The sequence below is a fragment of the Diplotaxodon limnothrissa genome, linkage group LG10 (assembly GCF_057381915.1).
Source record: "Diplotaxodon limnothrissa isolate DT_005_m linkage group LG10, D_limnothrissa_male_GT1.1, whole genome shotgun sequence".
In the NCBI taxonomy this organism is placed as follows: Eukaryota; Metazoa; Chordata; class Actinopteri; order Cichliformes; family Cichlidae; genus Diplotaxodon; species Diplotaxodon limnothrissa.
In genome coordinates, this window is record NC_140605.1 from 35726635 (window position 1) to 35754134 (window position 27500).

The 27500-nt window shown below is 48.7% G+C and overlaps 4 protein-coding genes across 5 annotated transcripts in view; 2 read left to right on the top strand and 2 right to left on the bottom strand.

Moving 5' to 3' along the window:
• Window positions 1-4129, bottom strand: part of fam53c (family with sequence similarity 53 member C) — a 12299-nt gene extending 8170 nt beyond the window's left edge. The window contains exons 1-3 of the mRNA XM_085363489.1: window positions 4058-4129; window positions 3478-3553; window positions 1778-2004 (exon numbers count right to left, since the gene is read on the bottom strand). Of these exons, the coding sequence (XP_085219615.1) occupies window positions 1778-2004; window positions 3478-3553; window positions 4058-4129 (375 nt within the window). The remainder of the gene's footprint in view (window positions 1-1777; window positions 2005-3477; window positions 3554-4057) is intronic.
• A 2383-nt stretch (window positions 4130-6512) lies between these two features.
• On the bottom strand, window positions 6513-9870 carry slbp2 (stem-loop binding protein 2). 2 transcript variants are annotated; one of them, XM_085364791.1, is made up of 9 exons: window positions 9818-9870; window positions 8428-8589; window positions 8246-8326; window positions 8037-8117; window positions 7714-7857; window positions 7451-7621; window positions 7202-7355; window positions 6943-7069; window positions 6513-6571 (listed from the first exon to the last, which is right to left on the bottom strand). In XM_085364791.1, exons 1-9 carry the CDS (start codon window positions 9868-9870, stop codon window positions 6513-6515), a joined length of 1032 nt encoding a protein of 343 aa, XP_085220917.1. The 2 variants fall into 2 exon arrangements, with proteins under 2 accessions (XP_085220917.1, XP_085220916.1); XM_085364790.1 differs by having other exon boundaries at window positions 7193-7355.
• Window positions 9871-11915: 2045 nt separating this feature from the next.
• Window positions 11916-14399, top strand: zmat2 (zinc finger, matrin-type 2). Its single transcript, XM_085364801.1, has 6 exons — window positions 11916-11939; window positions 12915-13014; window positions 13094-13217; window positions 13570-13643; window positions 13764-13909; window positions 13990-14399. The coding sequence occupies exons 1-6, from the start codon at window positions 11922-11924 to the stop codon at window positions 14131-14133; spliced, it is 606 nt and encodes a 201-aa protein (XP_085220927.1). The 5' UTR covers window positions 11916-11921; the 3' UTR covers window positions 14134-14399.
• A 9073-nt stretch (window positions 14400-23472) lies between these two features.
• The window catches only part of lcp2a (lymphocyte cytosolic protein 2a), a 12110-nt gene continuing 8082 nt past the window's right edge, over window positions 23473-27500 (top strand). Inside the window, exons 1-4 of the mRNA XM_085364815.1 lie at window positions 23473-23755; window positions 26056-26118; window positions 26198-26244; window positions 26473-26538. Coding sequence (XP_085220941.1) covers window positions 23678-23755; window positions 26056-26118; window positions 26198-26244; window positions 26473-26538 — 254 coding nt within the window. The 5' untranslated portion in view covers window positions 23473-23677. The remainder of the gene's footprint in view (window positions 23756-26055; window positions 26119-26197; window positions 26245-26472; window positions 26539-27500) is intronic.

Genomic DNA, 27500 nt, shown 5'->3' on the forward strand with positions numbered 1-27500 from the left:
TTTTCTTCTGTATAACGGATTTTCCACACTTAAAATCCTTTAATTTTCTCAAAAATCGAGTGTGTCTTATGTATGAACTCTGGTTGTGCTTACTGACCTCGAACCGATTTTGGCTACAGAAATCTGTTAAAAATGTTTGGATGGATGGTCAGAGCATTACGGCTGCCGTAGTCAGGAGCCTCGCGGAGTAATCTGGGTCCAAAACTCCGTCAGCTTCAGGTCCCAAAGTCAAACGAACACTGAGAGTTAAAAACGGTCTGAATTCTTTCATCTTTAATAAAATCATCAGCGTTGCTGCTTTACCAGGTGTAACAATTAAGTTTAACATCCATGAAAACAGATTTATTAAATTTAATGGAGTTAGAAGTTAGCAGGAAGTTAGCTCGCTAGTTTCCATCTAAACATGACATAGCATGTTCTGACTGAGAGATTTTTGAAACTAATTAAAACGTACAGCTCTGCTGCCACTTCCAACATAAATGAAGACAGAAAACTAAACAGCAGTGACGTTTGCAGGGTTACTGAAGTTGGGCTAGCTGGTATATAATGATGTGCTACGTGATTGCTAGCGACACAGCTATGTTAGCATAACATTAGCACAGTGAAGCTGGAGGATGAACACCAACTTTTTTCCACTCGATAAAAGTTAACGTGAGGGATTCTGGTGGTCAGGGACAAATGCAGTCACATAGCAGGATGCTGTACACGGGCCAAACTTCAGTCAGGAGAACAACTGAGATCATTCATCCACAATACGAGGTTAGTCATTAATATACTGCAACAACATGGGAACAGAGCAGCTGCAGAGAATTCAACATTAATGAATCAATGTTACTGAAGTGGAGGAAGCGCAGTTTTTGGCTTTCCCCATATTTCAACAGTGCTTCATCTCTTTGCTGTGACTGTCGCCATAATTTGCAGATGATTATGGTTGTAGCCGCTGCGATGCTTTTGACCAAAACAGGCGCAGCTTGATGACATCATCAACATGCGCTATCGCGATAGAGCGATATAGTCAAAGTCTCTATCGTTGGCCAAATTTATATCGTTTCTAGCGCCTGAGCATTGTCCGACGGATGTTGAAGGACCTCAGAGACTCTGTGCAGCACCTTTACATGTGTGGCTACAGACACACATGCAGAGAGCTTTAGGTGTTCGCTTGCTGTGGGACATTTAACAGACATGTCCGCACCATCAAACAGCTGACAGCTAAACAAAACCAACAGCTGCTCTAAATCTAACGTTACGCCATGTTTAGTGGCCTAAAATCACACGTCTGTGACACACAGTCACACATCATATGAGAGTTTATCCACTAAGTGTCAGAGGCCACTTCAAGCAAAGTTTCACTAACAGCAGCTCTCAGTACAGATGGACGTCATCGGAGGTTTGGAGGTGACTTTGGACTAAGATTGATGACACACGAGAGTTTCTTACTCCTGCTTTATTGCTAAGTGTTGATATTACTCAAATATGTTTAAACACAGTGTGCAGACAAGTGTGGACTTTCCACAAACAGCAGCAGAAGCAGCTGGCTGTGTCCTACAGTGGCCACCGTAGCAGGATTGTCCACGTGAATTAGGAGGAATCATCTGCAATCCACTGACATCCAGTGGTGAGACTTTACACCCTGACTTTGTATCAAAGTATCCTGACTGTCAGTGAACACACGGGCCGTGACGGCGTTCAGACTGTCGCTAACAAAAGTACACTTCCTGTCTCTGCTCTGCAGGTGTGACAGTGACCTCACAGGTGAGGCTACAGGTGTGCCACTCACCAGGTACAAGTCCCCTGGCTGAGCAGGGTCGCCTTCCAGAGTCTGCTTCCTCAGGCTCTCCACCAGCAGCGTGACCACAGCATGGTGGCAGGGGACGAGGGGGGAGACAGGGGAGGGTGGCCGGGAGGAGGAGGAGGGGCCAGGTGGAGGGGAGAACAGGGGAGAGAGGGGGGAAGGAGGAGGAGGGAGGGGAGAGTTACGGCCGTCTGTGTGTCCGTCTGTTTGGTCTGTCTCGGGACGAGAGAGGGGAGGAGCTTAGGGCTGAGACTCCTCCTTAAGGCCTCAGGGCCACGTAGCCCCACCCACTCTCACAAGAGCATCATCTGTCAGCCGTTGCTGCAGCAACACACCTAGAAAAGGCACACACACACGCAGGTGAAGTTAAGCTGAAAAACATTGACAACTCTATCAGGACCAAAGCATCAAACAGCTGATGTTGAGAAGAAACAGGAAAAACACAAGAATAAGACGACCACAAACAGCACTGGGAACCAGTCCCACAGTCAAGTCCCTGTTTGGAATTGTTCGTCTGTGTGTCTATTGATCCCGCTTATCAGTTCTGGTTGCACTACAATCAGCTGATTGCAGTTCACGTGTCAGAGGAGGAAAACAGGTCTGCAGCGTGTAAACGGACGTTCCTTTGACTTTTCTAGTTTAAAGTGGAGACTGCATCACACACCGTGCTAATGCTAAGCTAACGAAGAACCCAGCACAGCAGCCACAGCCTGAGCTGAAGGTAGCAAACAGCCAGGCTCAGCTACCTGCTCGTGTTTCTGCAGTAGAACACAATAGAAACTGAAATATCCTTTATTGTCCCTCGCTGTGCAAATAAAGTGTTTTTTCTTTGCTTTGTGCTCACACAACCCGTCAAAAGGGGAGGAAGACCTGCTGCTTCCAAATAGAGCACATTTCATAATGTTGTAAATCCAAACCCATCATGGATTCATGATTTGAATCCTGGGTTGTGTGAAATCCCAGAAACACACCTTAGACAAAGTGAATCTGTGAACTAAGGTGTCGGTCTGTTAGGATATGTTGCGGTGATCCTCGGGTTGGGGGATTTGTGTTCATACTGGAGGGCAAAATTAAAACCAAGATGGACAAGAAAAGTTCAAAGCCATCAGGTGCTCAGTTTAGAAAAAAGGGAAAAGAAGAGGAAGAGAAACAAAAGATGCAGGTAAGCAGACGTGTGATTGGTTCAGGATGACCTGCCATGATCCAATCAGAATACTTTATAAGGAAATGATGTGGGTTACAGTTGCTCCAACATGAAATGGTAAAAATAGCAACAGTAACAGACTAAACTCCAAACAATATATACAATAATAGAATATTAATTAGTCATTGTCAATTGCTGATTCGTCGTGTTCTCATTGTATGATGAATTATGATGGTTGTTTGGATACTATGCATACTCTCTCTCTTCATGTGTGTGTGTGTGTCGGCGCTGACCACTGCTGACCTGACCGCAACAAAGAGGGGAAATTGCTCCAACATGCACAAATATTTGACCACACAGAGTGCAATTAGTGATGGTGGAGACAATAACCTCAGAATGACAATCAATAAACTCTTCATTTTCACCCCTATAAGAGACACCGAAAAACAAAAAGACGCCACCAAGAAGAAGAAGACCCCCGTGGACAGAGACGAAGCACAAAAGAGACCCACGAAAACATCCACAGAGTGAAACGACTGACAGACTAAAGACTGCCTCAAAGACGCTACGACCAAACAGCCTGAAGAAACCACCATGAACGACTGGAGGAAGCGCATCTGAGACCCGACAAAAACAACAACAAAAAAGACTAAAGTGTGAAAAGGAGCTCACAGAGACTACAAACCACCTGCACCGCCGTCGAGGCGACATAAAACCACCCAGACCCCCCAAAGCCACGCAGGAAAACTGCAGAACAAACACACGAGGCATACCCACATAACAACCAGCAAGAGCCAGGACTAGACATTCAATCGGAAAAGAAATGTCAAAAAGAGCAAAAACAAAAACCTGACAACAAAATTACAAAAAAATAACCTCAAAAGGAATACAAGGTCCCAGAGATTAGTCTGGACCGCTCATCGCATGAAATTAGACTTTAATTATTATGTCACACAGTTAACACTCATAATAATAACAATAACAGTTTCACTCCTTCATGTCGTTACTCTCCAGTTGCAGCCTTGCATCAGTGCTGTAACTGAGTACCGTTACTCCGTTACTCGTGGACCCCCTGGGGCTCCTGTAAACCAGGTCAGGGGCCAAGAACAGGGGACCATCACCCCGTCATCGGGGCGGAACCCCGGGGTCTGGTTAGCGCGGCTCTGCTGGGGGAATATCGGCTCCGGGTACATGCCGATGACCGTGAGCCGAACCGAGCCGAGCCGGGCTGACCGAGGCCGCCGGGCACCCCCGACAGCTTGTTAGCTTGTGGCTAAGCATCCCATTGCTTTTAATGAGGGATGCTTTCCGCCCGTGTACCTGTCGGCCCGGTGGGTGGTGTGTTTGCGGAGGGTTACTCCATGAAAAAAAAACACAAACCCCGGTTTGTGTTATGACGGCGGACCGTTACATCACCAGCAGTTCACCTGAGCCGTTAGCTCGCTGCTATAAATAACAAGTCATCCCGTTATTCCGCTCAAGGTCGGCACAATAAACTCAGCCATCTTGCTCGGAGGATGGGAGCCGCTGAGTGACGGCTCTGCCTCCTCCACCGCCTCCCGGACTCCGGGGGCCCGTGCCGGGCTGCTAGCAGCGAACAGGGCGGCAGTTAGTAGCTAACGGCGGCTAACGGGTTAGCTGCTAGCTGACCCGTTAGCCGCCGTTAATGGTGTCACAAACAACCCACGAACATCAATGATGCTCCCGGTGTCTGTCCCGCCTCCGGCCATCACCCAGGCCAGGGCCGTCCGCACACACCGGACCCCTCACAGGCCCATGCTCAGCAGAACCACCGCAGGCCGTCAACAGCGATCGGAACAGCGGTGCTGACGGCGTGTGGCCGGCCCGAGAGCTCCCGGAGCGGCGAGAGGGGGGCGACACACGGCGGGATGCTGCGGGACGGAGTCGGACACACGTCCCGCTCTCTCCGGCCCGGCGCAGTGCTTACCTTGTCGGTTGACGGGGTGAGGCGGCTCCTGTGGCTGCAGCGGGCCGGCGAACGGCTCTGTGTTCGGTGTATCGACCCAGTATTATCGTCGAACACAGCGGACCGAAGCAGGAATCTAACCGCGCGGAGCGGGCATCGCAGGCTCCGGCACTAAGCCGCACATCTGCCTGGATCGGTGTCCGGTCTCCGTTATTAAAACATAATAATAATAACGAGGACTGCGCGCGCACACGCCCGTGAGCGGCGGGCATTCATAAATAACAGCTACGGTGCCAGCGGAGGAGGGGCGGGGCTTCAGCGCATCACCGGCACCTGCCGTTTATTTACGTCTGATCCTTTGATCCGGTCCGCAGTGCCGCCGCTCAGCACAGCCGAACCTGCCGCACGAACCCGGGGCGAATCTCCGAGAACGCTGCCACGCGGGGCATGACGGGAGCTGGAGTCCGCGGAGGCTTGTTTACCGCCACAGCTCGCGTTAAAGGGCAAACCCGCAGAAACTGCGCGGACCGGGCCCGACCGGAGGAACCTCGGAGAACCGTGCAGACACCGGGACATTAAAAATAACGAAAAATGAGTAGAAATGGTGAAGAGAAAAGAGTAGAGACTAAAAAGAAATAAAAATACGTGGTTGAAACTAAAAATTGATTCTATTAATATTACATTTTTGAAATCTGAATATTTTAAAAACAAAGAGGAAGCAAAAAGACTTTGTTAAATAAACTGTACAGTGAAAATAAATTTGACAGACTAAAAGAAAACTGTTAGAGTTAAAATCTAGTTTAGAAATAAGGAGTTCATCTTTAGGGTTTACTTTTCCTTTTTTTTAAAAAAAAAAAAAAAAACACACGTAAAACCTGATAAAATGCGTGGATAGTCAGACCGAGTAAAAATCATTTATGGATTAAAAATAAATTAAATTTTATTCAAAGCTGCATTTTAGAAGCAAGAAGTAGATTTAAACGAGCCGCTTCATCTTATTCTGCACATTTAAGGATTTTCTGTGAAAACAAACAACCCAGATGTTCTGATGGGACAGAGAAGATCAACTCGTGTTTGGAGTCCAGGTTCTTACAGCTGCACACCCTCAGTGAACACCTCTGCATGTCCAACACTTTTATGGAGGGTAGAAGAAGAACGAGTCGGCCTGTGGATCAGTAACACTTTATTTACGCCTTTATTAATCACATGGTTCAGCTTTGCTCTTGACAGTCAAGCAGCAAAAAAAGTAGGAAGAGTAAAAAGAAAACTCAAACACAAAGATGGCCGCTCCCCTCCACTCAGCAGGGGGTCGTTTTTGAGAAAAAACATGGCGGTGCGGGGGGGAGGAGCCTGAGCCAGACAGCAGAGCACGAAGGTGAAGGTGGAGCAAAGACAACAAAGTGACACCAAAGTGAGTCGATACAGAAATGAGTGCAGAACAGGTGAGCAGTGCTTCATGAGGTCGAACGTTCAGGTGCATCCAAGTGTTCAGCTGTCCGCCCTGACGACGCGTTCACGAGCAGCCGGGAAACCTCAGCACCTGGGAGGGGGGGTGGCGGCCAATCGGATCCCTGCTGTCGTTCAGTTAATCTTCAGACACATTTAAAAAGACACGATGAGGAAACAAGGGCGAGGACTGCGTCGGGTGGTCAGTACGGGTTCCACAGGAGCTGGTCGGAGAACACAGGGACCTGCTGGTCATCAGAGTCTGCACGGAGAAACAAGATGGCGGTGAGCCGACAAACAGGAAGTGAGCACATGTCACAGAACAAGACCCCGATCGCCTGCCTCAGCAGGTTTGATGTAACCACAGCAGTCCTCATGTGACCTCATGTCCCCACAGTCTGTACTTCAGGACTGCTTCAACTTTTTTATTCCAGTAAAAAGTACTCTGAGTAAGAGTGGCTCCTATTTGTGTGCAAAGCCAAACGAACCGTGCAAGTAAAACAAACACCTGCAAATTCTACTTCAGTACAAATACTTAGTTACTTCCCACCTCTGGATCTGACCAAGCCCCGCCCCAAACCAGCCAGCAGGCTCGCCCTCAGGAGTCGCCCCCTGCTGGCTGAGTTACCTCACCTTGGCCGTGGTCCGTTTCCATCAGGAGGTGGAGCCAGTCGGTCATGCTGTCATCGGTGGTCAGCTGACTGCTGAGTGAGTAGTTCAGGCCTGGAGGAGAGCGAAGCGCCCGGCGGCTCGCCTCCAGCTGCAGAGAAAGAAACAGGAATAAATAAGGTCACCGATCAGCTGATGTTGTGTTTTACAGAGGACGTTAAATAAAGTTAACGCATCTTTAATGAGCCGAAGAATTTGATTGGTGACTGATTACCGGCGACACGGGGACGGCCCAGGCTCCAGGCAGCGCTGAGGGCGTGGCGGCCAGCAGAGGAGACACAGAGGAGACTTTAGAGGATGCTGGAGTCTCCTTCTCTCTCTGCTCGTCTCCAACATTCTCAAAGAGGTCAGAGGTCATCTTCTCCAGCTGACTCTGCCTAAAGAGAGAAAACACTGATGACGTCACAGAAAGGCCTCAGCTGACGAGGATCAGTTTCTGGATAAATGTCAACTGGCGCTGGGTTCCACCTACAGCTGCTCCACGGGGTCCGGCGTGTCGGCGGCATCCGGCTGGGCGCCGGTCGGAGGGTCCCACAGGTGCAGCGCTCGCCTCCACAGACGCACCTGCATGTCCCAGGAGCGCCGGCTGTACTTCCTGTACTTGTTAGGAGTGGAGGGGTGGAGCTTAGGATCCCTCAGGTGTCTGAGGAGGAGGAGAGAAACCAGAGAGGCGTGTCAGCGTCGACGTTTGAGGAACCGTCGTCCGATTCTCGGCGTCATGCTCCGAGTTCTTACTTGGGGACTTGCTGGATGTAGTTCTGGTATCCGCTGGTGTTCTTGCCGTACTGGATCTGTTTCTGCCGCCGTTTCAGAACCGCGGCGTTGGTCTCCGTGTTGGTCGGGTCCGGCAGGCGGGGGTAACAGCGGCTGATGTGGGGCCTTCACAGAGCGACAAATTACACAGAGAACACAGAAACCCAGTGAAGAAGAGGCTCCAGCAGCGTGCAGTGCTGCAGGCAACGCCACAGGCCAACACAGCTCAGGGGCGTGGCCTACTGCCACCTGATGCAGGTTATGCACAGAGCAGGTCAGAACCTCTGAATGTCCCTCGTACTCACCTCCTGCTGTCCACGTCATCCGTCCCCACGGCCACGCTGCTCGTGGACACTTTGAGGATGCAGCGCTCCAGGATGGAGGACCTGAGGAAGAACAGCTGCATGAACACCTGCTGTGGCGACCTTCAGGTTTCAGTCCACGTTTACTGGTCCGCGCAGGATTAGCTGATCCTGATAACGGCTCGTTAGCCTGGATTAAAGAAGCCAAATACCTGCGTGGTTTGCTGCTGATGACTCGCTCTTGTCCTCGCATGCCGCCGGCGCCACGAGGAGACGGGATAGGAGAGACGTTACTGCAAAGAAGAGAAAGGCGTCAGGAGAAACCACGGCCTGCAGAGGGCGCCGTCTCTGCCACGCTACACTGACCCCACCCCTCTGCAGGAGAATTTCATACCTGACCAGGCTGTCGTACACGGAGCTGCAGCCGGGGAGCAGCCACGGCTCGGGGGCGGAGCATCCCGAGGCGGTGGTGGTCAGCACCGGGTCAGAAAGGCTGTTCCACATGGCCGCCGACCAGCCCTTCGTGCAGACACACGACCACGGGCTGAAGAGGAAGCTGCAAGCAGACACACCCGGTTTAGAGAGTCCAGGTGAGACTGACGAGCTCACCTCAGGTCACTGAGCGATTCAGAGCCCTCGAAGGGTCGTTGACCCCCCTCCCCTCGTCAGAGTCGTTGTGATGATGATGGGGGGTTAAGCACTCAGGATTCACACCTGGACTCATCCAGGCCAACGAGTCCCGGGAGACCCCCTCCCCCCTGCTTTCAGCCCAGGTTTCTGTTTGTGGACGAGCACCATGTAGAAACTACATCATTTCCTGTTTCTGTCGCTACGCGAGCGGCCACACGTCTGTCAGTCTCATCCTGAGACGTCAGCACCCCAGTCTCAGCATGCAGATGTTACAGATGTTTTCAGTGGACTGATGGAACAGCTCATATCAATAAACTATACAAAGCTCGACCACACGTCCCGAGTGTGTCCCTGCTCACCTGCAAGCTCAGCCTCGTCACGAGTCTCATTTCTGGACATCACGAGGTCACAGCTCAGGTCCTTCGTCACTGACTCACAGGTTCGAGCTGCTGCTTTCAGAGTTTAAGTGTTAAAGATACGCGTGTGCTTAAAGTCAGTGCAGAGGTTCCAGTCTGAGGCGGCGTGCGCCAAACACTCACTGCTCGTATTTAAACTGACAAAAATAAGCTGTTGGTCTATAATATGTGTGACGTTTCCTCATGAATGGCATCCAGTCATGTTGAGCCACAAACAGCACTCCTGTAACAGGCTGGAAGCACCAATCAGTGTTTGGCAGCGTCTTGAGTTCACCTTTATCTGTCCAGTTAAAAAAAAAAAAAAAAAAAAAAAGTCTTCTTTAAGAGTAACCTGGCCGCCAGGACCGTGTTCACCGACACACGTAGAGACATTACACAAACACCAAAAACATTGGAAATCAGTTTTTGGCACAACACCGGGAGCCTGGCAGCAAGACCCGGGCCGCTGCAGGTACAGAGAACACAGGTGAGTCCGCGAACTCATACCGAGAGCTGACGTCACGAAGCGCAGACCCAGCGCGTGTTTAAAGAGAACAAACAGCCGGAAACCACACGAGACGAAGCCGCCCGAGAACCTGTCCGCGGTTCGGCTTTGTTCCGTCTCACAGACATCAGCTGCTTCGGCCCGCTCAACTTTACAAAGACGCCAAACAAACGGAACACGAACAGGTGCAGCCTGAGCTAAGAATCCCAGCTGTGATTGGCTGAGCTCAGCTGCAGGTGAGGACAGACACGTACCTGGAGGACAGCGGCGGGCTCTGCTCTGCCGGTTCCACTCTGCTCGCGGACATCTTCGGACTCACAGAACACGTCGGTCCGCACTCACAGCCTTTAATGAGCGGCACCTGGAGCGGAGGGGGCGGGGCCGCGATGAGGGCGGGGCCTCACCTTAGCGCTCCACACCTAGCCCTGGAAAAAGAGCCATGTGTCAGGTCAAACACAAATGCAAGAAGAATCATGCCACTGTGCGATGTGTTCACTGCTACAGATACACATGTGGTAAATGCAGACTACAGATACCATGGCAGTGCCAGGATTGTGAGTGATTGCTGAAAATGTTGAAATGTACTCACTCACTTTTTATTATTATTTGTAAATATGTGTACAAATGGTTGGTTTTTTGTACTGTTTTTATCAATAAATCTCAGCAACAAAGGACCAACACCCATGTGTGTTGATTTCTCCCTAAGATGGCAAACTGAAACACTCCAAGTTGGTGACTTTTGGAGATTTATTTCCCTGGATGATTGAGAATGCATCAGACGAACACAAAAGGAAGTGCACAGCTTTTAGCAGCTCCCCCACCCCCTCATTCACACACCCCCACTCCCCTCCAGAATTCCCAGGTAACAACCTAATTTACATATGAATGACTAGACAATTTAGCTTCCACTTGGATGAAGCTAAAGCTTAGCTAAAAGCCTACCAGCCATTTGGCTGGAAGGCGGGTTTTAAAGGTAGAAAGGTAGAAGGCTGGGCACTGCTGCTCTCGGGGGACTCTAAGTGTTAAAATCAACCTGGTTACGCTCCAGCTGGTCCCTGATTTGTTTTATTTTAAAATTCCGTTGATAAACAGTTTTTTATTTCAGGAATTACATTAAATTTATTGCTCTAAACAATAAATAAAGTCAGAAACATATTTACAGCTGATTCTAAGATCAGTGCTGCAGTCAGGCCTGTTTCTCCTGTTTCATCTTATTCAGAATATCATAGCGAGCCAGTTTCCTCATCCTATCACTGATACAGTCAAACAGTATTTAATCATCCATATTTATCACATTAGACATTTGCGTCTTCAGCACCGCACAGACAGAAGAGCTGCTCAGATCCCCCACACCAGCAGGGGGGCCGGGAGCAGCTGAGTCCCACAGACAGGCTGATAAATGGATGTTGGTTGTGTGAGTGTGGACTGTGAGGTATGATAAATCTGTCATCACTCTGATATCACAACAGGTTTAATCAGTCACCAAATCTGTGCTAACGCCAATCTGACACAAGCCGCTAACATCGGTGCTGCTGCGGTGGGTAACGAGGGCTCTGTGGGCTTTTGTCTCAATCTGACTTCAATACTTTCTCCAACCCATCAAAAACTCTTGAAAGAGCTCATTGATGATCTGCAGAGGAACGGTGTATTTGACGTTTCAGGCTTCAGAGCTCATCCCAGTACAGAAACAACGTGAAGCTCATAAAGGATCTTCTTATGTTCTAACTTTCTGCTTCTTCATTCAGATCAAACTGAGGTTATTGTACTCGGCCCTGAAAATCTTAGAAATATGGTATCTAAGCAGATTCTTACTCTGGATGGCATTACCTTGGCCTCCAGTAACGCTGTGAGGAACCTTGGAGTCATGTTTGACCAGGACATGTCCTTCAACGCACATATTAAACAAATATGTAAGACTGCTTTCTTCCATTTGTGCAACATCTCTAAAATTAGAAATATCCTGTCTCAGAGTGACGCTGAAAAACTAGTTCATGCATTTATTACTTCCAGGCTGGACGACTGTAATTCATTATTATCAGGAAGTCCTAAAAACTCCCTGAAAAGCCTTCAGCTGATCCAAAATGCTGCAGCAAGAGTCCTGACAGGGAAACTTCCCACCCAGCGCTCAGCAGTCCTGACAGATCCTGACGCTGAGCTCAGAGCTCGCTGCCGTCAGTGCTGCAGGTTCGTCGTGCAGACGTGAAGGTCGGTAAACCTGCTGAGACTGAAGCAGCGATGGGTTTGATAAAGGGCCTCCTATCCTCACCTCCTCTTCTCCTGCAGGTGGCGCTCTTTCTATCTCTGTTGAAAAAATGACGCTACAGCGGCTGCCGTCATTTCCGGTCACAAGTAAACAAGATGGCGTCAGGCAGCGGGGTGAGTTTCTGAGCGTTTCTTCTTCTTTAGAGTAAAAACATGAAAGCTCGGCGGTGTGAGCAGGGCGTGTTTCACTCTCGGGATTTGTCGTAGTCGCGGTTGTTACCGGCTCCGGTTCAAGCCGGTTCTCCGTCTTTAGACAGCTGTTTGCAGCGCGCTTAGCTAGCAGCAGCTAGCATGCTAACCGTGACCCTGTTCAGCGTTTCCGGTTTCATTTCAGACGTTTTCTAAACGTTATGCCAGTGCTCGTTAACCCACTCTCTGCTGCTTGGCACTTCGTGTTTGTTCTTGTCCCTCCTGCAGCTCGGAAGCAGATTAGCTGATCAGTGTTAGCCTGTTAGCGCAAGCGGTGTGACTTCCGGCCTGTCAAAATAAAAGCTTCACCTCAAAACAAGGAACTCAGCTCAGGCTCGAATTAAAATGTTTTTTATTTCAGATATAAAGACTTGCTGCTTTTCTGACTTTAAGATGATCTGTATTTTAGTGATAAGCCACATGTTTGATTTGTGTAGAGAGGAGGCAGCAGGTGGAGGTAAAAGTTAGACGTCTTTATTTTCAGAATCACGTTTATTGACCGTGTGTATGCACAAACACATTCAAGGAGTTTGGTTCCGGTTGACCCTCAAGCACAGCAACGTAAATCACAACAATATGTAAACGACACACACACACACACACACACACACGTATATATCTGTCTATGTATATATGTGTAATTATATGTATATACATCCGTAAATACCCAGTCTAAATCTTATATACATAAAATAGAGGATGACAGAAGTTTAGCAGTTAAAAATAAAAGCTGAAGCTCAGACCGTGTTTTAACCTCTGAATGGGGACTTATCAATAATACCAGAAATGATTAATGATTTCATGTCACTGAATCAACGTTTCTGTGGATTGTGATTTCCACTCTGTGATCAGCTCTGACAGGAAGCGCGGTAACGGCAGCGTCTCTCTTTTCTCTTCCAGTCGAGTAAAAACGACTTCAGGCGGAAATGGGACAAAGACGAGTACGAGAACCTCGCCCAGAAACGTCTGGTGGAGGAGAGGGAGCGCGAGCGGCGAGATGGTAAGAACATCAGCCGCTCAGAGGGAGGAGCTTAGGCTTTCACTTTCTGTATTAACCTGTCACATGTTGGCACCTTCAGGAAAAACTGCGCCGCCGGTCAAGCGGGACCTCCTGCGTCACCGGGACTACAAGGTGGACCTGGAGTCCAAGCTGGGGAAGACCATCGTCATCACCAAGACCACACCGCAGGCCGAGATGGGCGGGTAAGACCAGGTTCACACGCCATCGTCTCTTCAAGTTGTCGTGCAGACTGAGAACAAAACAAAAGCTGAACGAAAGCAACCGCTGACGTGACGTGTGATGTCACAAGTCAGCTGCAGCTGCTTTACAGGTGAAAATATGGCGTGATGAAGGCTCACTCACTGACAAGGAGGTCAGTGTCAGGACAAGCTCCGCCCACACTGTCAGCTGAAGTCAGTAGAGCTCTGTTCTCTCACACAAACGTATCTGATGACCTCGCTCAAAGTTTGGGCTGCTCAGCTGCTGCCGCCATTCTCCTTATATAGGCGGAGCAAGGACATACAGGTGACCTTTTTTCTTCCTTTGGTGTTTCAGGTATTACTGTAACGTGTGCGACTGTGTGGTCAAAGACTCCATCAACTTCCTGGATCACATCAACGGCAAAAAACGTGAGTTCACAGCCTAAAACACCTGATCAGAGAGGAGGCTTTTATTTTGAAAATCATGTCACACACATCATTGCTGATGTTCTTCAGTGTGAACAGCAGGTGGTGTGTGTGTGTGAGCAGATCAGAGGAACCTGGGCATGTCGATGCGGGTGGAGCGCTCGTCTCTTGATCAGGTGAAGAAGAGATTCGAGGTGAACAAGAAGAAGTTGGAGGAGAAACAGAAGGAGTACGACTTCGAGGAGCGCATGAAGGAGCTGCGGGAGGAGGTGAGGAGGAGTTTTATGGATCTCGTGAGGCTTTCGGGATGAGCGCGTTCCTCACGGGTGTCTGTGCTGCGTGTCTTTAGGAGGAGAAGGCGAAGGCGTACAAGAAGGAGAAGCAGAAGGAGCGGAAGCGACGGGCGGAGGAGGACGTGGACTTCGAGGAGGACGAAGAGATGGCGGCAGTGATGGGCTTCTCTGGCTTCGGCTCGTCCAAGAAGAGCCACTGAAGCTCCGCCTCTCTCAGGCAGGAAGCAGGTTTCTACCCCGCCCTCTCTACATCAGGCGGAGGTTCGGACTTAGGCGGAGTAGCATCGGCGCTCGTCTTGGACTCTTACTTTGTTATTCACAGCCAGACTTTTATTATGTTAGGAAGTAGCTGTCAGCTCCTCGGGTTTGTGTTTGGGCTTCTTCACATAAAGTTTTGATTCAAACACACAAAACGTAAAACTTTATTTAAAGCACAGCTCACAGTCTGTATCAGCCCCTAGGCATGCTGGGAAATTCAAATTGTAATAAACAGTTTTTGTTTTTTTAAATTTCTGATTGTTGTTTGTGTCAGTGAACGCACCACAGAACCCAGGCTGTTTGTTCCAGACATCAGCGTGACGCTTGCCTTTCAAGAGTGACACTCATTCAAGGTCAGAGGTCATCTTGCAGGAGCTTTCCTCTCCTCAGGAACTCTCTGCAGGAGGGGGAGATACAGGAGAGGTGGAGGAAGATCTCAGCCTGGGCGTCTATTGTCTCATGTAGTCTGGAAGATGAGCGGATGACGGGGTGGGTGCAGTTTTCTCTGTGGTGGGGTTGGGTGGACTGTCCCGGGCTCTGTGGGGCCGGGAGGCGCTGCTGCACTGGGCCCCCTTTCCCTGGCGGGTCGCGGAGTATGGGGGTGCTTACTGGGGTCAGCGGGGGAGCTGGCCCCAGGGAGGGGTCACTTGCCCCTCCCTTCCTTCCCTCCCCATCTCCAGCTGCCTCCCTCTTCCCGCTCCACCACAACCACCCACACATGCAGGGCCTTGGAGTAGGGGTGTGTCACCAGGGTGCAGAGAACACATGCAAATGCACCTTAGAACACACATGCATCAACACTACAATGAGCGGGTGGAGGGAGGTTTGGACTCTTCTCTCACCCCCGTTCTCTGCGGCCTGCTGGAGCGGGGGGGCTAGGAGGAGGAGTTGGCCGTCCGACTGTGGTCTGGAGTGTGGGGCCTCCCTGCTGCTGCGGAGTCGGGGCGGTCTGCCTCCCCCCACCGCAGGGAAAAGGGTAACACCACCTGGGTCTGGGTGCAGTTCCCCCCTCCAGGGGCGGGGGCACCTAGACCCGGTTTGTAGAGTACGCTTGGGGAGTGTGATCGTGTGTACAGCGTCTCTTTATGTCTGTCTCCACGTTGGTTGAGTGTGGAGTAAGTGCATATGAGAGCATGAGGGTGGGAATGGATGTTTGTATCTGTGTGTGCCTGTATGTCTGTGTCTATATGTCAGGTTGGGTGTCAGGCGCCACCTCTCTGGGGACATCTCAGGCCCTCCAAGGTTTGGAGGCCTATCTCCCCCCACCACCACTTCCCCTGCCAGTGGCGGACTCCCTCAGGTGTCGGTGCGTTGGTGGTTCTTTGTGTCCGGGGATGGGCGTCCGGGTACACACCGGCTCACTCCTTGGCGGCCGCTTATCGGGGCCTGGAGCCTGGGGCTCGCTCGGGCCACTTCGGAGGTGGGGTGCCCCCGGCCTCTCGGCCTGGGGCTCGGTCACTCAGGCACGGCTGGCTGCCGGCGGAGCTCACGGGCGCGTCACTGCAACTCCCCCTGGCTTCTGCTCCGCGGCTGCTGAGTGAGCCCTCATCTGGGACTCTCCTCAGCTCTTTCTGGGACAGTGGCGCGGCTGCCCCTCTGTTGGTCTTCCTTGGTCTCTTGTGTTCTGGGGGCCTCTGGATGTCTGGAGTCTTGATCTCCTCCATACCTGCTTCATGCCCTGGAGGACGGGGCTGTGGCCCCCCCACACCCTCTAGCAGATCATTACATGAAGGAACCTTTTAAAAAACAAAAAACAAGCGCGTCCATGCTCACAGGTGTACACACGGGTGATCACACCCACAAACTACACCCTTTTTAGCTCCTACCTCAAAGCACACTGTGTTCTGTTGATCTTATGTGCTGCACAATAATGTTTAACATTTAGTATTTACTGTCATATTCCCATATATCATTGTGATGCTGTTTATTCTATTACTCTTGTTCTCTTCTGCTTGTTTTCTTTTTTCTTTCTCAACAGGTGATCCAGGTGATTGATATATGCATTTTTTGTCTGCTTATTTAGTTGGTTTTTGTTTTTTGCCCTTTATCCCCGTCCCCCCGCTGTTTTTCCCCTCTTTCTTTTCCCCAGTCAAGTCTGTCCCGTATCTAACAAGTGAAAATAAAAAATAAAATAAACAATAAAAGGTGAATCAAATACACCAATAAGGCAAAGCTGGGATGGTCCATTTGGTAAAGTAAATCCGTTGGGCATCTTTCTTTGCCTTTAGACAACAATTCTGATGCAAAAGAGCCAAACGGGACAGGCAACAACAACAAAAACGTAATTACTCAGTAATAATCCGATCGCCCTGAGTCACTCACACAGGCCCGATCAGCCAGCAGCTGTTACTGTTTCTCCTCCTCTGAGTTCTGCTGTCGATACACTGATCGCTTATTGTGATTGGTCTAATGCTGCTGGCTCCGCCCCATTCATGTGAACGTGCAGGTTAAACTCTGTGAGCTGAGCTCACCTCGCCTTCATCAGAAACGACTCCTCATCGTACAGGAAGTGCTGCAACCATCCCAACATCCAATCACAGGACAGAGGTTATCCTTTCACCTCTGTGTGTGTGTGTGTGTGTGTGTGTGTGTCAGCAATCAGCCAATAGCATTAATAGAAAAATCACTTGTTTAAAACAGTCGACCTCGATCAGAGTCAGCAGACATGAAGATCGTTCAGAGAAAACCAGCTGCATCCCTGCTGCTCGCTCAGGTGTGCAAACGTTTTTCACACCTGTGGGGTCGGTCAGTCTGACCCAACAGGTGCAGTTACAGGGCTGACACACTAGAGGGCGCCACGCAGAGCTGTGGGTCCGTCAGCCTCCTGCAGATTTGAGCTCTTCTACAATGTTTGTGGAAGTGTGTGAAGAAGATGCAGCAGGAAGCGAGTTTCTCACTTCATCATAAAGAGAGCGCGACCAGAGTGGCTGTAGGTGGAGCAGGTCACCTACTAATAAGAGGGCTGGTGGTTTGATCCCCACCTGCTCCGCCCACATGCATCCTTCCTCTCTGATGCCTCCATCGGAGTGTGAATGTTAGAAGCAGCGGTGCGTTTACCAAACATCGCCTGCTGCGGTCCGACGCAGCGACACCAGAGCGACCCTCTCTACTCCCACCAAGCTGAGCAGCTTTTATTTGACTCGTGTTTCTGACGTGAATCCACAAAACAAACAGATTCCAGATTCCCTCGTACGTCTGCCTCTCTCACCTGAGTCTGCAGCAGAGTCAGTGTGAGGTCAGGTGACCCACGGAGACGACTTCAGGTTACTGAGGAAGCCTTCAGCGCCGCGCTGAGGCTCGTGTCAGCAGCTCGGATCGAGAAGTCGCTGCAGAAACGTACATTTTTACTTCCACATCGTCAAAACTGGAATTAGAGATTGAGTCAGCAGGAGCGCTGAAAGATTTCTGCAGCGCCATCAAAACAGGAATGCCGAGGCCGCTGATCACACAGAATACCGGCCCTCAGTGTAAACTGAAACAGCCACGTCTCCTGTCAAACAGCCATGAGGTCAAAGGTTAAGTTAGTGGGACTGAAGGATCCACGCATTGGACAGAGAAACAGAGGCTCCACCGCGAGTCGGCCGCATGGACTCAGGTGACCTCATGGTGGCCATGTCCACCTCCTGTATACTAACTACGTGTCCACATACTTTTGGTACATTTTTCTTTTTTGTTTTCATCACTCGCTCCGACTGATCGTGACCTCAGTACTGATTATTATTTATTAACCATTAACCGGGTTTAAAATTAAAACCTGAGCTCATTTTCTGGACTGTGGTTTTTCTCAGGTCGCCTGTGTCAGACCTCATGCACCGTTTTCTTTTCTTGGCACCGCGGTTGAAACTGAGTTTGATCAACAGGAAGTAGAACAGGAAGTGTGGTTTGTTTCCTCTCAGTGCTGCTGATTAATGACCAGAACAAAAAGCAGCTGGTTCATGCTCGCTGCAGGCGCCACATCGCACGTACCAACCAAAAACACAACATCTGCAACTAAACATAACATCTGCAACCAAAAACATAACATCTGCAACCAAAAACACAACATCTGCAACCAAAAACATCTGCAACCAAAAACACAACATCTGCAACCAAAAACACAACATCTGCAACTAAACATAACATCTGCAACCAAACACAACATCTGCAACCAAACATAACATCTGCAACCAAAAACATAACATCTGCAACCAAAAACATAACATCTGCAACCAAACACAGCATCTGCAACTAAACACAACATCTACAACCAAAAACACAACATCTGCAACCAAAAACACAACATCTGCAACCAAACACAGCATCTGCAACTAAACATAACATCTGCAACTAAACATAACATCTGCAACCAAAAACACAACATCTGCAACCAAAAACACAACATCTACAACCAAAAACACGACATCTGCAACTAAACACAACACCCTAACCAAAAACACAACATCTGCAACTAAACATAACATCTGCAACCAAACACAACATCTGCAACTAAACACAACACCCTAACCAAAAACACAACATCTGCAACCAAAAACAACATCTGCAACTAAACACAACATCTGCAACTAAACACAACATCTGCAACTAAACACAACATCTGCAACCAAAAACACAACATCTGCAACTAAACAACATCTGCAACCAAAAACAACATCTGCAACCAAAAACACAACATCTGCAACCAAACACAACATCTGCAACCAAACACAACATCTGCAACCAAACACGACATCTGCAACCAAAAACACGACATCTGCAACCAAAAACACAACATCTGCAACTAAACATAACATCTGCAACCAAACATAACATCTGCAACCAAACATAACATCTGCAACTAAACAACATCTGCAACCAAACACAGCATCTGCAACTAAACATAACATCTGCAACTAAACAACATCTGCAACTAAACAACATCTGCAACCAAAAACAACATCTGCAACCAAAAACACAACATCTGCAACCAAAAACACAACATCTGCAACCAAAAACACAACATCTGCAACTAAACACAACATCTGCAACTAAACACAACATCTGCAACTAAACACAACATCTGCAACTAAACACAACATCTGCAACTAAACACAATATCTGCAACTAAACAACATCTGCAACCAAAAACAACATCTGCAACCAAAAACAACATCTGCAACCAAAAACACAACATCTGCAACCAAAAACACAACATCTGCAACCAAACACGACATCTGCAACCAAACACGACATCTGCAACCAAACACGACATCTGCAACCAAACACGACATCTGCAACCAAAAACGACATCTGCAACCAAAAACACGACATCTGCAACCAAACACGACATCTGCAACCAAAAACAACATCTGCAACCAAAAACACGACATCTGCAACTAAACACGACATCTGCAACCAAACACGACATCTGCAACCAAAAACACGACATCTGCAACCAAAAACACGACATCTGCAACTAAACATAACATCTGCAACTAAACATAACATCTGCAACCAAACATAACATCTGCAACCAAACATAACATCTGCAACCAAACAACATCTGCAACTAAACAACATCTGCAACTAAACACAACATCTGCAACCAAACATAAAACTGCAACCAAACATAAAACTGCAACCAAACATAAAACTGCAACCAAACACGACATCTGCAACCAAAAACACGACATCTGCAACTAAACACAACATCTGCAACCAAAAACACAATATCTGCAACTAAACAACATCTGCAACCAAAAACAACATCTGCAACCAAAAACGACATCTGCAACCAAAAACGACATCTGCAACTAAACACGACATCTGCAACCAAACACGACATCTGCAACCAAACACGACATCTGCAACCAAAAACAACATCTGCAACCAAAAACACAACATCTGCAACTAAACACAACATCTGCAACTAAACACAACATCTGCAACCAAAAACACAATATCTGCAACTAAACAACATCTGCAACTAAACATAAGATCTGCAACCAAAAACAACATCTGCAACCAAAAACAACATCTGCAACCAAAAACACAACATCTGCAACTAAACACGACATCTGCAACCAAACACGACATCTGCAACCAAACACGACATCTGCAACCAAAAACACAACATCTGCAACCAAACACGACATCTGCAACCAAACACGACATCTGCAACCAAACACGACATCTGCAATTAAACACAACATCTGCAACTAAACACAGCAACATGTGTTTGCAGATGTTGTGTTTTGGTGTTTTTGTTTGTTTGTGACTCATTTGTCATTTTTTAAAAATAAAGTAATTAAACAAACAAATAAACGCTGTTGCTTCCTGAAATGGTCCAATCAGGAGCCAGAAGGCTGTAATGGAGGCGGGGTTTTGTTTTTCACGCTGCAGCGAGCCGTTACCGTCAGCTGCCACCGCCTCGTTTACATGTCTGCTCTCCCATCATGCACCTCTGCCATGGTGCTGCATGCTCCTGAGTCACTGAGCCATGTGACCTCAGGGAAGGAGGAGGTAGCAGATGAGGGGCTTTCCTGAGCTAAACTTAGTGTGAAGAAGTGAAACATGAGCGCATCCATCACTCCATCCTTCTCTCCAGTTTGTATGGAGACACATTAGTGCCAAAGCATCCATGAGTCCAATGATCTGAGTTTAAACGACTCAGGTGAGACTTCAAAGTGGGACGATGTGTTTCTGAGTTTATCGTTTCGTTTAAAACTGACGTTTTAAAACATCATCCGTGTCATCGCAGCGGCTCGCCCTCTGTGTTTGCTCTTTCATATAAAATCAAATGTTGGGCCTGTGATAAATAAGCTCTTATAATAGAATAGAATAGAATAGAATAGAATTCAACTTTATTGTCATTGCACATGCACAGGTACAGGGCAACGAAATGCAGTTTGCATCCATCCAGAAGTGCTTTAGTGATATAGATATATTACAATATATATTAGCAATAATATAGATATGTGAGTATATTACAGAAATGGGTCTATTATGGTATGTTATAATGTACACGGTATGAAGTATGTTGTGAATATTCTATAACTATAAGTATGTACAGGCTGTAGTGAGTACAAGCTATGTACAGGATATGAACAGGATATAAATATGAAAAACTATACAGAATATGAAATAAATAACTTTACAGAATCTGGGATATACAGCTATACAGAAATGGGAACTATGCAAGTTGTAAACAGTTGTAGGATTAAAAATTATCGAATGTACAGAATGATTATTTACACAGAGCTATACAGTAGTGCAGTTAAGATAAGTGAGGGTGTAGATAGTTTCTACAGAGGCTATATAAAGTGCTAGTGGTTGTGAGTGGTGGTTCAGTCCATGTTATTATTGTGTTGAGGGTACAGTTGTCCATTGTGGGTGTGTGTATGTTCAGTCCATGAGTTTAACGTGGGTCAGATGTCAGGAGGCAGAGTTCAGGAGTCTGACAGCTGTGGGGAAGAAGCTGTTCCGGTACCTGGTGGTCTTAGTCCGGAGGCTCCTGTGGCGCCTCCCAGAGGGCAGGAGAGTGAAGAGTCCATGTGATGGGTGACTGGGGTCTTTGATGATTTTCCCAGCCCTTTTCAGACACCGCTTCCTGTAGATGTCTTTTATGGCAGGAAGTGGTGCTCCGGCGATGCGCTGGGCAGGTTTCACGACCCTCTGCAACGCCTTCCGGTCCGAGGCAGAGCAGTTCCCGTACCAGACTGTTATACAGTTGGTCAGGATGCTCTCGATGGTGCAGCGATAGAAGTTCACCAGGATGTCTGAGGACAGGTGGTTCTTCCTCAGAGTCCTCAAGAAGAAGAGGCGCTGGTGAGCCTTCTTGACCAGCTTGGAGCAGTTGGTCGTCCAGGTGAGATCCTCGGAGATGTGGTCTCCCAGGAACTTGAAGCTGCTCACACGCTCCACAGCCGTCCCCTTAATGTGGATGGGTGGATGTGGGTCAGCATTCCTCCTGTAGTCCACGATGAGCTCCTTGGTCTTCTCGGTGTTAAGCAGCAGGTTGTTTCTGTCGCACCACTCAGCCAGACGATCCACCTCCTCCCTGTGGTTGGCCTCATCGTTGTCACTGATGAGGCCAATCACAGGTCCAACAACGTGGGACAGGTCCGTGTGTCCCCTCTCCTGCGCTGCAGGTTAGCATCGTCCTGCTCAAACATGAAGGCCACACAGAGCTGCAGGCTTTGACCTGAGCCCTGAGAACGAGCCGGACGCTCCCTGCCCTCTTCAGTCTGACGGCGCGGCGTCCTTGATTGGCTGGGACGGACCACCTCCATTGTGGTGGAGCTGTAACCTGCACGTGTGGACGGCACGTCCAGCAGGTTTCAGGGAGTGTTCCTGAGACTCATCTGCTGAAGCTCACGGTCATCGGCCTCGTCCCACAGAGCGTCCTCCAGCTTCTCTGAGAACGCTGATGAACTGTTCACGGTGAGGAACATGATTCATGTTGGTGAAGCTCTGCCTCTCTGAGAACCTCTTTTTATCCTCGATCATGTGACCGAGCTGCTGACAGGTCACATGATCAGCTGGTAAATCTTCCTCCGCTTCTTCAGCACGAGCTTTTCTGAGATGGCTCATTCTCTCACTTTAATCTTTTGTTTTCTGTGTTCGATCACGAATAAAATATGAGCTCCTGTTTTCGTCCCGACTTTTTCAGGTTTGCTCTGAGCGGTGCAGTTCCTCTGACGTCCAGCAGAGGCAGCAGTGAGCCCGTCCCCATAGACCCCCATGTTAAACAGCAGATGTAAACATTTCACAGCCCGATACACAAACTGTTTTGGTAAACAATACTTTTACTTTGAATACTTGGAGTACATTTTTCAGAATGTGCAGAGGTGGCTTGACTGCACAGATGCATGCTGGGTAACGACCCTGGCCTTCGGCACTGATGGAGGCCCTCCGTCGGGCTGACCCGGGGTCGGGGCAGTGCCAGCTGATCCGGGGTTCGTTTGTTCCTCTGTTTGGCATTTCAACAGCGTCGCTGCAGCGAGTGGGTGCAGCTGCAGACGCTGTTCCGCTCTGTGGTCAGACGGGGGGTGGGGGTGATGCTGCCTTCATCCATCCCCCACTTCACTTCCTCTCAGAGAGAGAGAGAGAGGAAAGAGAGACGCAGAGAGAGAGACTGAAGGAGTGGAGGAGGAGGAAGCCATTTTGGGCCCGGGTGACATGTCTGCCTGCTCTTTGCTGCCTGCGCTGCCGGACGGACGCTCGCGCAGTTAGACCGCACGACTCGGTTTGGGGAAGTAAAAGCTGAGACGCTCGCAGCTCTTTGCTTTTCTGTCTTTCAGAGACGTCTGAGTCTTCACAGGAAGAGGCGGCGAGGCCCGTTAGTCAGACTGCGGGCTGAAGGAGAACAACGGCGCAGAAACTACGAGCCCGATCACTTCCTCAGAGGACGAGAAGCGAGCTCAAAGATCGCCTCTTTCTCTCAGATGTTAGCGTGCTCTGGGTCTGACAGCAGCCGGGCTGACGTCGTGCCTTTGAGCATCGAGCAGGATGAGTTCGGACCGCGTGCCGTCCAGGTCGGACATGATGGGGTGGAACCCGCAGCAGCTGGCGGACTACCTGAGAAGGGTGAGGCCTCCGTCCGTACTGTTTGTGCGTCCTCGTGTACGTCCTCGTTTTCAGCTCCTCGGGATCCTCCGAGCGGCGGGGTCAGCTGACTCATGCTCAGACGGCGCCGTGAACCAAACCGAACGTTAGTGAGCAGCAGCTCACCTCAGAGGCTCAGGTGAGCTGCTGCACCTGCCCGACACGGAGCTCGATGAGACGTGGTGACCGCAGCTTCGGTGTTTGATGCCCTGTGTTTGAAACATTGGCGTAGCGTGCTGATCAACAACACTTCAGTAAAGCTCTGGCTCGCTGTTAGTGCAGTGACCTCACTGATGATGTCATTCAAAATGCAGAGGTGCAGTTCAGACGGTCAGTCAAACAATGGTAATAATGCAAACTTTCATGCGATCAGACGTGCAGCCAGCTTCATGTGTCAGCCCGATGCTTCTGGTGCTTTGTGCATCTGTAGTTAAAGGCTGGACTGAGTAACTGTCGTCGGCTCTGCCACAGCGTGATTGCGTACAGCTTTCCTGCTGATCGCAGGGATGGTGACATTTTTCTGCAGAAGTTCAAACGCTGTGACGTAACGACTCAGAGAAGTTTAACGAGGAAGTGTTTGTGATGCGTTTGGATAAAAGTCCCCGAGAACAAGGACAAAGGCAGCCGGGTGTCAGTTACACTTCAGAAGCAGCAGCGTTAGCCGTTAGCTGCTCGCGTCTGAAGGCGGCTGCATGAAGAGGAGTGAGATGTGACAAACTGCCGGGTTTCCCCTTCCTGTGCATCTCTTATAATCTAAACAGTTCGTCTTACTTTAACAGACTTTAACATCTGATCACGTCTGATTATTTTTAGGTCACTGAGCAGCAGTTTGATGGTGCAAAGTATCGGAGCAGACAGGTGGAGCAGATGAAAGCTGTACGTCGGCGCAGAGCCGCAGGAAGTGTCGTTATTTTCCATTTGGGGTTTGATGGGGTTATTTAAGGCCTACGGTGTTTCAGCATGCATGCTCGGAGGCAAGAATAGCAACATGTGGGAGATAATAACTGTAACTTGTTACAGACGCGGCCAAACATTCAAATCATGGGGTGAACTTCTGTAGAAGAAATCCCTGTGGGCTTATTTTCACTCTGAATGTCTCCTCACTGATCTCTGCACAACAAGCCTGCGGGACGTTCGCTCAGCGGAGACGCTTCAGTCCCGTGCAGATCGTCCACCCCAGCATCCTCCTCTGTCACACGCTGTTCATGTCCTCCTTCGCTACATCCATGAACCTCCTCTGAGCTTCTTCCAAACCACCTCAGCCTCTCTGACTCTGATGCACTCGTCCCATATCTCCATCTTCCACCTACTCCACCCTATCTGCACTCTGTGCTTCATCAGCATAAAAGACTGGCTCTATCAGCGCGACACAAAGTTTCCGAGCGATTCTTTTATAGCGTCTGATGTCAGAGGCTTTTAATGATTGGTGGATGCAACCCACAGACTCCTTTACCACTCAGGCTGCATCGTGTTCATTTATCAAATCTGTTCAAACGTGGGCTCGTTCTGCACCAAGAAGAAGAATCGTCATGACAACACGAAACGTGGAAAAGAGGCCGATGCCTGTTTGTGTCGAACCTCAGACCAGCTCTGTGAGCTCATCTCACTGATGCTGACGAGTCGCTCGTGCTTGGCTATGTTTTGAGAATCAGCAGGAAATCTGAGGAAGTCTGTGTGGGACAAAATGACGCTAACGCTTCAGTCCCGTCCATAAGCAGTTACAGCTGAAAGTCTGGAGCGAGGCGGTGTGGCCAGCAACTGTGACATCAGAAACCGATTCTTATCTTTGCTTTGCGTCACTGCGTGTGTGTGAAATGCACTATACACAGGTACACACACACACAGGTCTTTATCACCAGCTTCCACATTTATTTATAGTTTTCCCAGGTTATGATATGAACACAGTCTGACAGCTGCCGGTCCCAGCTGATTTCCCCCCCTGCTCCTCTCCGTCTCACTATAAAAAGGGAAGGAAACCATTATCAGTCCAAATCGCCATCAGCTGTTCTCACCGGCATCTCCAGCACCGCCGCGTTGAGCCCACTGCACCACTCCTCCCCTGCAGCCGTGCCCGGGACCACACCTCCGCCACAGTGTGTTAGTTTAGATGTTTCACATTCGCAGAATCGTCTGCGGAGAACATCACGTCCATACGTGAGGAAGAATCGGTATTTCCTGGAAGACAGAAAAGAATCGAATAAGAAACAGTGATAATAAAACAATAATAATAAATAGATGTGTTCATATTTGAATGATATGTCCCTGTGACGTCCCTGTTGCAGATGAATCTGTCCGGCTGTGACAAAGTCGTGCTGAAGCACTCCATCTCTGGTTCCAGATTTGTGGTGAGTTCAACTCAAGAAAATAAAACTGGAAAAGGAAAGAAGGGTGTAGGGAAGGATGTGACCCTGTTTGTTTTTGCAGAATCTGAGCGACAACGACCTCCAGAAATTCCCTAAACTTCATACTCCGTGAGTACTGCCCCCTGCTGCTGCGCTGTGGTACTGCAGTCGGCCTGGGCCACAGCTTTGATTGAGAGACATTTTACTGGATCAGTACTGTTAACAGAAAGTCTTCACTTGTAACCAAAGCTGGTGTTTGATGTTAGATGTGCTGATTATGTGGTATAGTCTGAACGCTGAGGGAGACCCAGGCGAGGGTTAACCACACTGTGACGTCATGTATCCATGTCTCTGCAGGATGATCTCCAAACTCAACAGTGAAATCAACAAGAAGGAGAAGAGGGGAGGCTTCTTTATTAAAAAGTACGTTCATGTTCTGCTTATAACAACAGCCTGTGCTTTAATCGTGGCAATGAAACGACAGTCTGGTAACCACTGGTGTCTCCTATACATCTGTTCAAGCACAAAGTCCAGATAGGGCCAGAATACTGTTGGACTGTGTTCATAGAAGAACCTGTATCTTATTCTGAAAGGCTCGCTCATGGAGCACGCCAGCAGACAGTGAAGGTTGATTCACACAAACCGTTTTCTGAGAAACGCATCACCTCATGTTAATCGCAAAATTCATGTTGCGTTGCTAAGCAATGGCTAGCTGGCTAACGTTAGCTTATTTGCTTGCTAGCTTTATTGCTGGTAAAACACTGTCTGAATTAGTGACTGACCGACCTGTCAAACTACTTTAGCAGCTAAAATGATCGTAACGTTAAATAAGGGTCGATTTTAGCATCACATGTCTGAACAAACAACCACCTGAAACGCCTCCGGGCACTGATTTGTTGTTAATGATTTCAAAGATTTATCAAGACTTTGCTGAGTACATGAAACTGATGCAGACTCTGAGCAGCACGCTGACGTTAGCTCGCTGGTTGCTGTTATAATGTGGTTTGTGTGAAATTGTTTGCTGAATGGTGCGAGCCAACATTTCATGCTAGCTGTCGTCTGTCTTAGAGGCACACGCTGTACTGGGAGCTCTGTCACGGCCAGCTTATTTATACGAATAACAACATACAGACTCACGTTTCTTTATATTAGAGTTTATCTCTAAGTGAAGTCTAAAAGGGAAAGTTGACTTCTGTTGTTGCTTAAAGACTGTTTTTCTGGATGTTTGCTTGATAAAACTTAAATTAGCATCAGAAGAAGGTGCTAAAACTTTTACAGTTGATTCATAAAAGAGCTTTGTTCGTGTTTCCTGCACACTGTTTTTTGTCTTTGTGGTTATTTTACATCTATTTAAAAACATCACCTGAGCAGTGCTGAGGTTTGAC

Coding starts and splice junctions, on each gene's coding strand:
- slbp2 (XM_085364790.1), bottom strand. CDS start 9,870: ATGTCCGCGAGCAGAGTGGAACCGGCAGAGCAGAGCCCGCCGCTGTCC. Junction 8,118..8,245: donor ATCAGCAGCAAACCACGCAG/GTATTTGGCTTC, acceptor GTTCTTCCTCAG/GTCCTCCATCCTGGAGCGCT. Junction 7,356..7,450: donor CCGGACCCCGTGGAGCAGCT/GTAGGTGGAACC, acceptor TTCTCTCTTTAG/GCAGAGTCAGCTGGAGAAGA.
- zmat2 (XM_085364801.1), top strand. Junction 13,218..13,569: donor CCGCAGGCCGAGATGGGCGG/GTAAGACCAGGT, acceptor TTGGTGTTTCAG/GTATTACTGTAACGTGTGCG. Junction 13,910..13,989: donor TGAAGGAGCTGCGGGAGGAG/GTGAGGAGGAGT, acceptor GCGTGTCTTTAG/GAGGAGAAGGCGAAGGCGTA.